The sequence below is a fragment of the Carcharodon carcharias genome, chromosome 9 (genome assembly GCF_017639515.1).
Source record: "Carcharodon carcharias isolate sCarCar2 chromosome 9, sCarCar2.pri, whole genome shotgun sequence".
Taxonomy (NCBI): domain Eukaryota; kingdom Metazoa; phylum Chordata; class Chondrichthyes; order Lamniformes; family Lamnidae; genus Carcharodon; species Carcharodon carcharias.
Genome location: NC_054475.1, coordinates 99429597 through 99446037, shown reverse-complemented (window position 1 = coordinate 99446037; position 16441 = coordinate 99429597). Strand labels below are relative to the sequence as shown.

The window sequence follows — 16441 nt, the reverse complement described above, 5'->3', positions numbered from 1 at the left end:
GTTCCTTTTTCCCATTTTACTTTTGGTGGTTTGAAAAAAAATGAGAAGTGCTAGGCCATTTCAAAGGGCATTTAAGAGCCAACCGCATTGCTGTGGGTCTGGAGTCACATGTGGGCCAGACCAGGTAAGGACGACAGATTTCCTTCCCTATAAAGGGCATTTGTGTACCAGTTGGGATTTTACAACAATAAACAGTGGTTTCATGGCCATCATTAGGCTTTTAATTCCAGATTTTTATTGAATATAGGATTTGAACCCTGGGTCTCTGGATTACTTGTTGGGTGGCAATACCACTACGCCATCACCCCCCCTTGGTTGTCAAAGTCTTGTTTTGTTTATTTATTTGTTCATGGGATGCTGGTGTTGCTGGCTGGACCACCATTCATTGCCCATCTCTAATTGCCTCTGAGAAGGTGCTGGTTAGTTGCCTTGAGCCGTTGCAGTGCATGTGGTGTAGGGACATCCAGAATGCTATGAGGAAGGGAGTTCCAGGATTTTGACCCAGCAACAGTTGAGGAATAGCATTATAGTTCCAAGCCAGGGTGGCCTATGGCTTGGAGCGGAACTTGCAAGTGGTGGTGCTCCCCTGCATCTACTGCCCTTGTCCTTCTCGGTGGTAGAGATTGAGGGTTTAGAAAGTGTTGCTGAAGGAGCGTTGGTGAGTTCCTGCTGTGTACCTTGTAGATGCTACACACTACTACTGTGTGATGGTGGCGGAGGGAGTAGATGTTGCAGGTGGTGGATGGGGTGCCCGTCTAGTGGGTTGCTTTGTCCTGGCGGGTGTCAAACTTCCTGTGTTGTTGGAGCTGCACTCGTTGAGGTTGGGGACAAATGCTTCGAAGTTTCTGATGAATCCTGGCTTGGAAATTGGCTTGAGCTTCCCTATTGGTAGTAGCAATTATCTCTTTACTACTTAATTTCTTTTAATTTCCTGAAGTTAATTTACATATTTTACATTATTTTATTTGATTATTACTTTAATGATGTCGCAATTCTTTGCTTTTAGTACATAATTAATATCAATCCTTTTCCCATTATGCATAAATATTTTCAATTGTACTAAATCACTTTTTGAAGTATGACTTGAAATTTTTTTTTCAAAAAAATTAATATCACTTCTCTTTTTTAAACCACCAAAATTAAAATGAGAAAAAGGAACACGAGAAACAAGTTGTCTTTGCCTGCTGGTTACCTTTTCCTCCCCTTTCAGAGAATAATTATTGCATTTGTAAGATTTTTGGATTTGGGGCCACAGATACCCAAGATAGGTAATCGACTTCATAAGTAATTTTAAGATGGTTATTAAGAAGCAACAGTTTTGATATGATGCATTAAAAATATACGGCCCATGACAATTGAGAGAGGTTTACCAATCCTGAGAGGATGAACAGACAGTTGGCACTGTGTGTAGTGATCTCAGTAGCTTGTGATAGCAGCATTTTGCTCTCTAGTCAGTGTTTGTGAACTCTTCCCTTGGTCTTCCTCTTCCATCTGAAGAAATTGGCTGCTTGATGAGCACTGTCATCTCACCAGCACTGCCTCCATTCCTGAGCACTTGTTAATATACCCTTTTTCTGGGACTGGTAGCCTACCCAGTGTCAATCATCTATTCAAACCCTTCTGACCAATGGACACAGGACAGGTCCCCAAAATGTCAGGATGGTTATCTCCACACCTGTTCGTCACCCTGCTCGAGGTCAGCTTTTTAGTTTACATCATCCTGGCCCTTTCTAAACACTTGCATTGGTAAGGGGGTAAACAAAATGCCATCCTACCACCTTATGAATGTCAACATGGCAGCCTGAACCAAGTGACCTTGCCGTTTCCAGGGACTGTTTACGAGTCCAAGTGTTTAGAAATAGCTTTTCCAGAGAGAATCAATGTTGCTTAGCTAATCTCATAAGTTCTGGGTTATGTGGAAAATATCAGTTTAAAGGCCCTAATTGCTTACACATTTACTGAACCAAAAGTAATTTTTCTCTCTGCATTCTGGTCGTTGTCACTATACCACCAAAGTTCATGTGAAATACATGGAGAGGTTTTTTTGGCTTAATTCTGGGAGGTTGCATCAGTACATGTATTTGAGAATGATTTTTTTATTCTTCGAAATGCTGATTAAACAGCAAAAAGTCCAGGTCGCCCTTGAAGTAATTGGTGAACCAGCATCCATCACTTGAAAGGGTAGCCAGTTCTAGACGTCCAGTATTCTCTTGGAAAAGAACCTTCTCTTTCTCACATCAAACCTAGCTTATGCCTTGCACAACTTAAATTGTGGCCTTGCCAATCTATTTAATTGAAACAAATTGTCAACTGGAACAGAATTTATTCCCTTCATCATCTTATAAGTTTCAATCAGATGACTCCTAATTTGTTGCTTCTCGATGTAGATATCAACTTTTTTAGCCTATCTTGACAACTGAGGTGTTTTATCCTGGGAATTAAACTAGTGACTCTCGTTTGCATCCTTTCCAAAACCTTAGTATCATTGCCTTGTGAGGAGACCAAAACTTCATACAGTATCCCAGTGAGACCTGACCACAATCTTGTACAAGGACAAAATAGTATGTGTTGTCATAGACTCAGTTGACCTATCCTTGTTCTAGCTTTCATTTCACAGCATTGTTTATGTACCTGTAGAGATATGTGCACTAGAATACCCGGATCTATCTTTCTCCAGCTTCTTTAATGCTTTTCCTGAAGGATGTATGAATATTGAGCATTCACCCTGCACACGTGCATAGTTTCATACTTAAGTTAAACTTTGTTTGCCAGTCATGAGTCCAAATCTTCCAACATATCAGGATCCACCTGAAGCATATGAGCAGATGTGTTTTAAAAACCCATCAATATAACTAAAAATCTTGCACTAAATCTGTTTAAGAAAAACAAGTCGTGTCACACTCCTCTGACTCAACTATACTGAATTCACGCATCAGCAGAGATTCCGTAGTTGACCAATCACATTTTTGTCTCAGTTGCTCCTTTTATTTGTAGCCCACCTAAAAATCAGAAGTTTAACTTCAACTGTGAAGAGGAAATTCTTTCTACCTTGAAGATTTTTTTTGAAGAATATGACAACAGTAATTCATGATGTAAATGTTAAAAATGAATCTGAGTTGAATGAACCATTTGAGCACAGAATCGAGGCTAAAATTCAAGTGCAGTACATCAAGGGAGTGGTATTCTGTTAGAGGTTGGCCTTTTGAATGGCATGTTAAATCATGTTAGATGTTTGCCCTTATAGATGGATGTAAAGGCTTCCAAGGCACTATTTCAGAGCAGGGTGTGGCAGGTTCCTCCTGCCCCCATCCCCTACACTAACCAGTGTCCTGACCAATATTTATCCATCTCTGAATCAACATCAGTAACTGTTGACTAAGAACTGAACTGGACTAGCCATATAAATACTGTAGCTACAAGAGCAGGTCAGAGGCTAGGAATAGAGTGACGAGTAATTTACCTCCTGACTCCCCAAAGCCTGTCCACCCTCTACAAGGCACAAGTCAGCTCCCATAACACTCAAGAAGCTTGACCCCGTCCAGGACAAAGCAGCCCGCTTGATTGGCACCGCATCCACAAAAATTCACTCCCTCCACCACTGACGCACAGTGTGTACCATCTACAAGATGCATTGCAGGAATTCACCAAGGCTCTTTCCAAACCCATGACCACTACCATCTAGAAGGACAAGGGCAGGAGAAAGATGGGAACACCACCACCTGGAAGTTCCCCTCCAAGTCACTCACCATCCTGACTTGGAAATATATTGCTGTCCCTTCACTGTAGCTGGGTCAAAATCCTGGAACTCTCATCCTAACAGCACTGTGGGTGTACCTACATCACATGGACTGCAGTGGTTCAAGAAGGCAGCTGCTCACCATCTTCTCAAGGGCACTAGAGATGGATAATAAATGCTGGCCCAGCCACTGAAGCTCTTTTCCCATGAATGAATAAAAATAAAGTAAAACAGATTACCTGGCCATTAGTTTATTACTGTTTGTGGGACCTTGATCTACACAAACTGACTTCCATGTTTCCTGCATTTCAACAGTGACTACATTGCAACTATTACATTGCCTGTAATTAACTTTGAGATGTCATGAATTTGTCAAAGGTACCATATGAATGCAAATTCTTCCTTTAGAAAAGCCTTGTGTTGGATCCCTGGTTTGTCCTGAGTAACGTTGGAGAAAAGTTGACAACACCTGTCACAGTTCCTGCTCCTGTTCAATATTATTGACTTCTGCTGTAACTGCATATTTACGAGGGTTAGATTGTGCTTGGCACAAATGGGCTGCCATATTTGCTATATTGCAAAAGGGACTAGACTTCAAAAGCACTTCTTTTATTTGTCCTTTGGACGGGAGAGTGATTGGCAAGGCCAGTATTTTTGCCCATCCCTAATTCTCAAGGTAGTGGTGAGTGAGCTTCTTGTACTGCTTGCTGCAGCCTGTATTGTTACAATCCCAGCTGCTGTTAATACTGGACAAGTCAGATTCCAGAGGGAAACCTAGCTTGATTGATCCTAATGTTTTTAAACCGTGGAGGAAAGTTACTGAACAAATTCATAGCAGTTTGCCGATTAAACTTTTAATACAGAGAAAATATTTATTAAAACGAGAAAAGTGGACTATATTACACTAGACAAAAAAGATTTTGGAAAGATCTCAGTATAACACATGTTGATTCAAATTCCCGCTATTCCTTTACCCTAGCAATAGCTTTACAGACACACAAACCAATGAAGATTTACCACTATCTTGACACAAAAGGCTTCTTGCTTGAAACTGGCAGAGTTGCAAATAGTTTTCTGCCGGTGAATTCCTCAACATTGACTTGATGCTTCTCACCCAACTTGTATCTCTCCCTGAGACGCCCAAAAACTGCACTCTAAACCCAGTTTCGTAAACTGCAGAGCAAACAAATGAGTTCCTCAAACTCAGTCTTCCAGTAGCATCTTTCCTAAACTGATCAGTTTACTGAGTCCTATAAGTGATTATTCGTTTGATGACACTCAAACTAACCTTATAGTTTTTTTTCTTCTCAGAGAGCTTAAAATCTCTGTCTTCTCTCTCTGCCCCACACTGAACACACCTCTCTCAATTCCTGCCTTTTCTGTGTCTGTGTCACTGGCTCACTGTTGCTAGGCTATTTGTTTTTTTTTCAGAATCACTGAACTTTCACCCCCTTTTAACCCATCTCTTTAACTTCAGGGGTTGTAAGACCTCATTAAAAATGTATATATGCAAACAAACCCAAAAGACTTGAAACCTTTTAATCACAAGCCTATCCAGACTCCCAAAACCTAAACAAAACCTAAATGAAACAGAAACCATTTTACCTTTCTTAACACAAATATATAAATTCAACTTAAAGTTATGCATTGTTCATAAAAATATTCTCTAGGTACACCCACAGAAGGAGTTCCAGGTTTTTGACCCAGCAACAATCAAGGAGTGGTCATATAGCTCCAAGTCAGGATGGTATGTGGTTTGGAGGGAACTTACAGGTGGTGGTGTTCCCATGCATCTGCTGCCCTTGTCCTGCTAGGTGGTAAAGGTCACAGGCTTGGAAGGTACTGTTGTAGAAGCCTTGGTGAATTGCTGCAGTGCACATTGCTGCTGCTGTGCATTGGTGGTGGAGGGAATGAATGTTTAAAGGTGATGGATGGAATCAAGCCGAGCTTCTTGAGTGTTGTTGGAGCTGCACTCATCCAGGCAAGTTGAGATTATTCCATCACACTCCTGACTTGTGCCTTGTAATTGGTGGACAGACTCTGCGGAGTTGGGAGGTGAGTTACTCTGCGTAGAATTCCAGCCTCTAACCTGCTTTATAGTTGCATTTATATAATAGTCCAGTTAGGTTTCTGGTCAATGATAAGCCCTCAGGATGTTGCTGGCAGAGGATTCAACAATAATGATGCCATTGAATGTTGTGGGGAGATGGTTAGATTTGCTCTTTTTGGAGATGGTCATTACTTATCACTGTTTGGCTAGAAACTTAGGAAAATAGTAGCAAAAATAGATCATTTGACCCTTCGAGCCTGCTCCACCATTCAATATGATCATGGCTGATCCTCTATCTCAACCCCGTACCACTGCTCTCTCCCAATACCCCTTGCTGTTTCCTTCTTAAATATATTCAGTGACTTGACTATCAGAGCCCTCTGTGGTAGAGAACCCCACAGGTTCATCACCCTCTTGAGTGAAGAAGTTTCTCCTCATCTCAGTTCTAAATGGCCTACCCCATATCCTGAGATTGTGACCCCTTGTTCTAGACCCCCCCAGCCAGAGGAAACATCATTCCTGCATCCACTCTGTCCAGCCCTGTCAGAATTTTATACATTTCAATTACATCTTCACTCATTATTCTAAACTCTTGTGAATACAGACCAAGTCAGTTCAATTTCTCCTTATATGACAATCCTGCCATCCCAGGAATCAGTCTGGTGAGATTTTGCTGCTCTCCCTCTATGCCAAGTATATCCTTTCTTGGGAGACCAAAACTGCACACAATACTCCAGGTGTGGTCTCACCAAGGCCCTGGACAGCTGCAGTAAGACATCCTTGCTCCTATACTCCAGTCCTCTTGCAATGAAGGCCAACATGCCATTTGCTTTCTTAACTGCTTGCTGCACCTGCATGCTTGTTTTCAGGGATTAGTGTATAAGAACACCCAGGTCCTTTTTGTACATCAACATTTCCCAATCTAACACCATTTAAATAATACTTAACCATTCTGTTTTTTCTGCCAAAGTGGATAACTTCACATTATACAGCACCTGCCATATATTTGCCCACTAACTCAACTTGTCTAAATTGCCTTGAAGCTTCTTAACATCCTCCTCACCACTCACATTCCCACCTAGTTTTGTGTCGTCGGCAAACTTGGAAATGTTATATTTTGTTTCCTCATCCAAATCATTGATATGTATTGTGAATAGCTGGGGCCCAAGCACTGATCCCTGCGGTACCCCACTAGTCACTACCTGCCATTCCGAAAAAGACCCATTTATTCCTACTCCATTTCCTATCTGCTAACTAATTCTCAACCCATGCCAGTGTATTACCCCCAATCCTATGTGCTTTAATTTTCACACTGACCTCTCAAGTGGGACTTTATTGAAAGCTTTTTGAAAATCCAAATACTGCACATCAGCTGATTCTCCTTTATCAATTCTGCTAGTTACATCTGCAAAAAGCTCCAGTAGGTTGTCAAAAATGATTTCCCTTTCATAAATCCATGTTGACTTTGTCTAATCCTGTTGATATTTTCTTAAGTGCTCTGTTATCACGTCCTTTATAATAGACTCTAGCATTTTTCCCACCGCTGATGTTAGGCTAACCGGTCTGTAGTTCCCTGGTTTTTTTTCCCTCCTTTGTTAAATAGTAGGGTTACATTTGCCACCTTTCAATCTTCCAGGACTGTTCCAGAATCTACGGAATTTTGGAAGATGACAACCAACACATCCACTATTTCAAAGGCCACCTCCTGTAGTACCCTGGCATGTAGATTGTCAGGCCCTGCGGATTTATCGGCTTTCAGTCCCATTTATTTCTCCCTGCTTTTTTTTTTAAGTGATGCTATTTTTTTTCAATTTCTCCTTCTCACTAGACCTTTGGATCCCTAGTATTTCTGGAAAGTTATTTGTCTTCCTCTGTGAAGACAGAGCTAAAGTAGTTGTTCAATTGCTCTGTCATATCCTTGTATCTATTATAAATTCTCCTGTTTCAGACTGTAAGGGACTTACATTTGTCTTCACTGTCAGTTGCCACAATTTCATCTCTCATCACAAAAGATGAATGTGAAAAATAACACACAAGCTATTTGTTTTATGAATATTGATTATTTTAAAAATAAAAGCTAAACCATGTGATTTTTCTATGCATAACATATGTAATGAACATAGTTCAAGAAATTGTAACCTTTCTCACTGAAAATATATTTTTAATTAGAAATGCAGGTGTGCCATTTTACTCATGGACACAAGGTGGCCGTTTGACTCTTCATTCATTCATTCATAAAGACCCATATTTTAACCTCCCCACCTCCTCCATCTAATTGTTACTTAAACAACTTCAGAATTTTTTCCTCCACTGCCTTAATTTGAGCTCAATTTTATATATTGATCAATTTGTGCGATAAACTTCCTGTTATTTGTCCTAACTAAATTTATCTTGTACTGGTTTGAACACCTCCACCTGCAATTTATTTTAAAACACTATTCCTTATTTGCCATTTCCGTTTTTCTTTACTATCTTATGTACCTTTTTAAGGCCCTACAGTTATCCATACTGTTGTTCTACTTTTGATTTTCATTTGTATATGAACATTGAACAAATAAACTTGAAGGTTTAGCAGATGAAAATATTAGATTACCATCTGCAATTTTATTTCTCCTTGTCCTTTGAATGTAGTACAACCCCCTGGTTACAAGCCGCTCTTCCCTTCCCTTCAACCCTTCATGGTCTTTTTTGCCTGATTTAAAAAAAGAGTTGTTTTTGTTTTTGCTTCGTTTTTCTGCTATTCTGCTATCTCCATTGTCAATACTAATTACATCTGAGAGATGGTCTATAATGAAGACCCCGTGCACTTTGGGGTTCATGACAAGGATTGGAGACTTCAGGGTACAGCAAGCAGCTTTGGTGCCTTCCAGCTTTTTTTTAACCAAAGTGTTTGAATGTAGATTGAGACTGTACCCGTATCAATAGTTAGGCTACATGGTAGTGTGACTTTCCCTTAGTATTCAATCCCTCACTTAATTGACCATGTTAAAGATATGAGTATGTCATATACATTGAATATTGGACTTTACTAAAATGCATATCTTACTTCATTTCTACCATATAAGACTTGAAAGCATGGAGTTGAATACCGAAATTTGTACAAGGATTGTAGGTTTTATGGTTTTCTGTAGTGTATCATTTAAATGTATTTGTTATACTAATTGAGATTTTTTTCTCCCCTTCCTCATCTCTTTCTCCCCCACCACCCCCAAATGTAGTACGCTTCGGCTGGCTGCCTCTTGTCGTTGCACCACACGGAAAAGCCGGAACATGAAGAGGTGTGTGAATTTCGCCCATACATGTGCCCTTGCCCAGGAGCATCCTGCAAGTGGCAAGGATCGTTGGAGGCAGTCATGCCTCACCTCATGCATACGCACAAAAGCATTACAACTCTGCAAGGGGAGGACATAGTATTTCTGGCAACTGACATCAACCTTCCTGGTGCCGTGGATTGGGTTATGATGCAGTCCTGCTTTGGTCACCACTTCATGCTAGTGCTTGAGAAACAAGAGAAGTACGAAGGCCACCAGCAATTCTTTGCTATTGTTCTTCTTATAGGCACACGTAAGCAAGCTGAAAATTTTGCCTACAGATTAGAACTGAATGGAAACCGCAGACGCCTCACATGGGAGGCCACTCCAAGGTCTATCCATGATGGTGTTGCAGCAGCAATTATGAATAGCGATTGCTTAGTCTTTGATACCTCCATAGCTCATCTTTTTGCAGATCATGGGAACCTGGGTATTAATGTTACGATCTCAATGTGCTGAATTGCATTGTTATAATACAGCAGTATACTCGTAACAATGGAATGTTTTTCGATTCAGAGGATACAATAGGCAGAAGAATGCAGTTCTATATACTTTTCAGCGCCTTGCAAGTGTAATTGGTGCTAGCCCATTTGACTGCTCCATGCGTGCATGTGATGGAATGTAATGAAGGCATGCTCAGCACGTGGTTCCAAGCCTGACTAAAAGAAGATGGAAACAAAAACACCAAAACAAACGTGTTGTTGCAACTGTTTTACAAATGAGAAGTGATTCAACCCTTTTTTTTAAATCTTTTTCTGCTTTGTGAAATGTGAGTTCAAATTATTTGAGGCAAATTATTCAAGATGTATTTGTATACGGGTCCAATGTTTGGAACTACATTATGCGCAACATCAGTACTTAAAAATGCAAAGCCAGTAGATGCTTGTGCCTATTTTAAATATGCTTCAGGAGAACAGTATCTGAATATTATTTACCAAGATCAAAAATGGTGAAGAGCTATGGCATGAGGTTATTCTTTTTGTTGCCATGACGGATGGGTTTTGTTGCAATTTTCTTTTAGGTAAGGTGGGAACAAAGCTGCAAAGAGTAGCAATGAGGGTTCCCTTTATACTTAAAGCAGTCATGGATAAATCTAGCATCAGCATCATCCACTGTAGTTTTTTTTAAACTTTATAATCCCTATTATATCTGTATGCAGTTACCTGTATTGGATTAAGTTCTATTCAAATTATTTGTTATTAAATTGCCTAATCAAATGTGTAAATGTTGACTGCAGGCTCACATTTTGAGTAATCTGTTCATTATTTGTATCCTGAACGAGAGAAGTTGCTGCGCTCCATGAAGTGTATGTGGCTACATTGGCTAGCTTTGTGGCTGAACTGCACAGCCAGGTTCACTGATTCAATTGTAACTCTTAATTTAAAAAAAAATTGAAATGCTAGAATAATTGTGTAGAGCCTGTCAGTATTTATTAATGAATTACAGCTGTTAGCTATAAGGAGCTTGCTGACTTCAAAATGATATTGAGCAAAGCAATGTTTAAATTTTTTTTAAGTTAGATATGAATTTAACCAACATGCTAGCAGAACACTAAAGAACCAAGGACATGATAAAATTCTCAAACGTGTGATTTATCTACTTTAGTCAATTATGCTGAGTAGTTGACCATTTTCAATTATTTTTGTAAATGTATAAAGGGGATGGGGTAGTGGTAAAGGAAATTATCATTCTGTTCTCTCTCCCTCTACCCCATTTCTCCAAAGGAGATAAAAACAACTTTTCATAATATACTACATCCAATGGGATGATATATAATTTTGAGACTTTCAATCTGGAACACACATGACCTCAGCTTGTTTTATTAGCTCTCATCTTCCTCCTTGCTCTCTTCCTCTGTATTCCTTTCTACCACACATAGTTGTGCTTTCCTAACTCTTGCAAATTATTAAAAGGCTTATGGACCAACCTCTTTGAATCACTATGGGTGCAGTTTTCATTGATAGTGGACCCAGTTACTTTGCTTTCCATATATACCTGTTGCTATCCATAGACCATCACAGGTTTCAGAAAATTCTTGAATCCGATTTAAAAGGAAGTGCAGATTTGTTTGTTTTTATACATTTCAAGATATAGGGATGCCTACTCTTCTAGAACAGCATTTAGATTTTTAAAATAGTAGTTTCCTTGCTCTATAATGACCAAGTGGATCTGATGATGAACCTAGCATCTCCCGTCCAAGGAATTTCGATGAGTCTAGTGTCTGTCTTCATTTGGAGAAAATTTCTGTAGCACTGCCTATCACAATTGGCTTTGAACAGTTGAGCCTTTTTTCTAATACTTTGGATTTATTCCAGGTTGGAACTCAAACTAGCAAATCCCTCACACAGCATATGAACTAAAGAGAAAATATTATTAAAATGTGAAATGTAAGGCATTTTGGTCCAAATAAGTCTCGTGGTATTTTGTATCATTGAAGTAAACCACTGAGGCTTTGCTATCCCTTGCACTGTGATAGCTTGGAATATTGAAAACACTCCTGTTGAAAACTAAACAGCATACCTACCTTGTGTGGAGACCAAGCAAAGGATTGGTAACTTAAATGTCTGTTTTCGGTTAGCTATTAGGAAATGATGTATGGCTTTTTAACTAAATGACAAGTGCTTAAATTTGGACTGTTGCGAGATTTTTCTCCAAATGAACGATGCGTAAGCATGCCCAGAAGCACCTGTATTTAACTCATTTTAATGACCAGATTGATCTTAACCTAAGAAATAGGAGTAGGCAACACAGCCCTGCAAATATGCTCCACCATTTAGTAAGATCACGGTTCATCTTCAATCTCAACTTTCCTGCTGATTGCCATATACATATATCGTTTGCATAGATTCCACACATCCGGCAGGAACAAATTTCCATCGCCTTATTAATAATGATGGACCTGCTTCCCCAGGCACAGTTCTGATGTCTGCATTGAGACTCGTGCAGCTGCCCAAGTATTGACAGACTATAAGGTCCAAAAAGGGCAATTTATTGTTAGTAAGTTTTAACTCCATGTACTCTTAAAAGTACTCTGTTACTTTGTGTTATGTCTATTTATTCTACCATTCCTCCTTCAGGGTTTGGGAATTCACTTTCAGGGAAGACCTAAGCATGTTGTTTTGGCAGCAGTCTACAAACAGAAACCAGCAAAATTCAAAGCAGTGTAGCCTTTTCAACAATTGTGGCAGTCTCCTCTTTGAATAATGCTTTAGCGATTTACCAGTTTGAAGCGGGAGTTTGCAAAGGGCAAGATTAGATCCATAGTTGAAGACTGGATAGATAGGATAATGTGGTGGTGAAGAAGGTATAATCATCAAAGAACAGTCTGTGCAGTACTTTCTGCCTGGGCTTGTTTAAGGCAGTTGTTGCTGTGAGATATCTCCAGGCAACTAGCAACAATTCATATACCTTCAGGTTCTGTTTCTTAAATATATTGGCAAAACTGCATTATCTTAGAGATATTCTGCATCATACCTGGTCTATTCTCTACCCTTTCTGAGATATGATCTGAGAGACTTTTTAAAATGATACTGTAAGATTTTTTTTGATTGAAAATACACTATTTATGATCCTTCCCTTGGCACCGCATAATGTGAATTTCTCTCTTCACTTTCAGGATATGTTTTTCTCTATGTAGTTTTGAAAAGTGGCAACCTGTACAGGTTATAATTTTTTAATGGATATTTTCCAGCAGTTTCAATAAACTGCTTTTAATACATTTTTAAAAAATCCACTCCTCTTGTGAATTTTCAAATTTTTAGGACTAATTGAAATTTAATTAAAATGTTACTGCAGTTTGTTACCTGACCTGTAGATTCCTTTTCAGTGTAATCAAAGGGATGTTTATCCTATTCCTTCATCTGTCCATTTGTCATGTTTCCAAATAGCACATTATGGTTTAATCTAGTGATATGTCATCTTTAGTGGCGACCTAATCAAGAAGACCGATTTCTAAGAACAATATGAGAAGGGCAAGTGTGTTCAGGCTAAAAAGTCTTTCAGACAGAATTCCCTCTGATTACGCCCCCTCCCCCCCATCACCCCCAACACCAGTTGTATGGTTTAACTTGACTCGATACTTGAAATGCACCTTCATTTAAAGAATGGTGTCCTTGTAAAGTTAAGTAAATCTACCCTTCCAGGCACTGATCAAGAAGAATCCAGCCAAGATATGAGTGGATCTATTATATCTTTTAATTAATCTTCCTCACTAAAGCAGAATATAAATGGTGCCCGCTAGTAAATGCAGCCTATTTCTTGATCCATGAGAACAGTTGGTTAATCAGTGCTAAGTTTTGATGTACTAACATTTTGAGACTTATGGGTGACCTACAGAGTTCAGCCATTTTAAAAAATTAAAGCTGGGCTTAACCAGAGTTAAAGCATAGAAATAAGAATGTGCTTAGTACAGTCATGTTTTATACTCTGTTGCAGCAGTACATTGAATAAATTTAATTAAATAAAAACCCAACAGGGTAACTGTTGCTTTGAATTTTGTCAAACATGGTAGTTTATACTGTATGAGTTTTTTTTAAAAATTACTTTTGGTAATTATGCTAATGTGCATTTTTGAATTCAAATTTGGATACTGTGGATTTCCTGTTGAGCAGGTGTTAACATTTGTATTGTACAAGATTTTTCTGTTTTGTTTTATATATTTGTGTTTCTGTGCTGTTTTCTTTTTATGTATGTTTTGTTGTACTGAAAGAACAAATAGTTCTCTGTTTAAAAAGTTGCTTAATTCTTATCATGAATGGCTGTTAAAACACAGTAAAACTTTAGTTTTGAAGTGACCACTCTTTTTAATCAGGAAAACTGTTCTGTACTAGTATAAAATAACATTTCTTTATTTGCTCTGTATCCAAATTGCAATAAATTAATTAAAACAATTTACAATGATATTACATGTGTTTATATTTATTCATTGTTACCAATAAGTAATTTTTAAAAAAGTCTGTTTCTAGCTGAGAATATTCACTTTTCCTCTATGTTGACATTTTGAGATATTGAAATTGGTGTGGGACAGCTCACTGATGGCTCAGCACATTTATCCACATAGTATCTGAGCCATATAAGTCAGATTGGCCCCAGCTTGCATCCTTTAATTTTTTTTAAGTTCCGGTAGGAGAGCTACAGTTTGCATTGATGCATCTGGAAAGAAAAAGTGAATAATTTGCCTCCTCTTGGTTGCTGTTCAGAGACCCCTGCATAGCAAGTGCAGTTATTGATGAGACAGGATATAGGGCATGTTATGATTGTAAAATATCTGACTATTTGCAGTCAAGATTCATAGATATATATTTCAAAAACATTTTCATATTTGACATTTTCATGGTCAGCTACATTAGTTACTGTGGTTATGCTGGGGCGAGTGGATCCATTGCAGATTACCTGGCACAGGAAACCCAAAAACCAAGGCTAACAGTATGGCTATTAAATAAATAAAAATAAGACTCTGGAAATCTTGAAACAAAATAAAAAAGGTGGAAACACTTAAGGTGGGCAGCATCTATAAAGAAAAGAAAAATGTTGACCTTTGATGGAATCTGCATGAAACATCATAAATACTGGAGTAATGTCAGGATTTTAAATCACTGATATTGCAAAAAGGTTCAGGAATAAAAGTATTATCCTCTACTGTACTGTATTCATTCCTCAACATTAAATGCTGGAAACAGTCAGCACATCTGACAGCTATTATGGAGAAACAGATCTGAAACTCTAAGTCTGCTCCTACCTCCACAGATGTTGCCAAACTGGCTTTGTTTTTATTTCAGATGTCCAGAATCTGAAGTATTTTGCTCTTCATTAAAAGCATTATCTGGTCAGTATTACAGTGCTGTTTGTGGGAGCTTGCTGTGCACAAATAGCTGTTGCATTTCCTATGTTGCTGCAGTGACTATAATTTAGAAGCACTTCATTGGGTGTAAAACACATTGGGACATCCCAAGATTGTGAAAGGCACCATTTGCAAGTGTTTTTTCCCTTCCAAACACTTTTGATAGAGTGAATTCCTCCACACTGAGCAAACTGGGTAGTGCGTACCTCCATTGCAAAGGAAAAGTGCCCAAAATAACATTGTTTTGTCATTGTGTTCACACTGGGGATATTCATAGTTGTGAATGAAGAGAAGCATTTCTGGAGGAGAAAATGTGGGTGCTGTGATAATGTATAAACAATTCCTGAGAGGTCAGAGCCTCGATCTTTACTCTAGTTAAGCTCAAGAAAATGACAATCAATGAGCAGTACAGAGTCCATGTTCTGCCATGGTTGCCAACTGCCTTGGGTTGACAGTGATTCTCCCAGAATAGAAGCTTGATCTCGCACAGCTACTAGCAACCTGGGAGAAACATCTGCTTACTACGTACAAGAGCTACTGGTGCTGAAGTTGAAACCCTTCCTGTTTCCTGATCCTTCCTACTTGGACATCCAATATCCCTTCGCAGCCAGTGAAGCAGTTTGAAGAATGCTACACTTATGAACATAGGAAAAGGAGTAGGGCATTTGGCTCATTGAGCCTGCTCCACCATTCAGTTTGATCATGGCTGATCATCTACCTAAATGTCACTTTCCTATGCTATCCCCATATTCCTTGATGCCAAAAGCATCCAGAAATCTATTGATTTCTGTCGTAAACATGTGGAGTTATTGAACTTCCACAGTTCTTTTTGGTAGAGAATTCCAAAGATTCGCCATCCCCTGAGTGAAGAAATTCCTCCTCGTTTCGGTCTTACATTATCTGCCCCTTATTGTGAGACTCTGTCCCCTGGTTTTAGACTCACCAGCCAGGGGAAACATCCTATCCAAATATACCCTGTCGCGCCCTGTAAAAATTTTGTAAGTTTCATTTGAGATCACCTCTCATTCTTCAAAACTCTACAGAATACAGGCCAAGTGACCTCAATTTCTCCTCATATGACAATCCTACCATCCCAGGGATTAGTCTGGTGAACTTCCGTTGCACTCTCTCTAAGGCAAGTAAATCCTTCAATAAGGAGACCCAAAACTCTACACAATTCTCCAGGGTGCACCTTCACCAAGGCTCCATACAATTGCCGCAAGACATTTTTACTCCTGTACTCAAATCCCCTTGTGATGAAGGCCAACATACAATTTGCTTTCCTAACTGCTTGCTGCACCTGCCTGCTAGTTTAGTGACTCATGAACAAGGACACTCAGGTCCCTTTGGATATCAACACTTCCCAAACTCCCACTGTTTATGAAATACTCTGCCTTTGTGCTTTTTCTACCAAAGTGGATAACTTCACACTTTATTCACATTATATTCCATCTGCCGTGTGCTTGCCCACACACTTAGCCTGTCTAAGTCCCCCTGAAGCCTCC

General features: G+C 39.1%; 1 protein-coding gene across 1 annotated transcript in view; it reads left to right on the top strand.

Annotated features, from left to right (window-relative positions):
* The window catches only part of siah2l (seven in absentia homolog 2 (Drosophila)-like), a 69322-nt gene extending 55326 nt beyond the window's left edge, over window positions 1-13996 (top strand). Inside the window, exon 2 of the mRNA XM_041195863.1 lies at window positions 9005-13996. Within this exon, the coding sequence (XP_041051797.1) occupies window positions 9005-9556 (552 nt within the window). The 3' untranslated portion in view covers window positions 9557-13996. The remainder of the gene's footprint in view (window positions 1-9004) is intronic.
* The last annotated feature ends 2445 nt before the right edge of the window (window positions 13997-16441 follow it).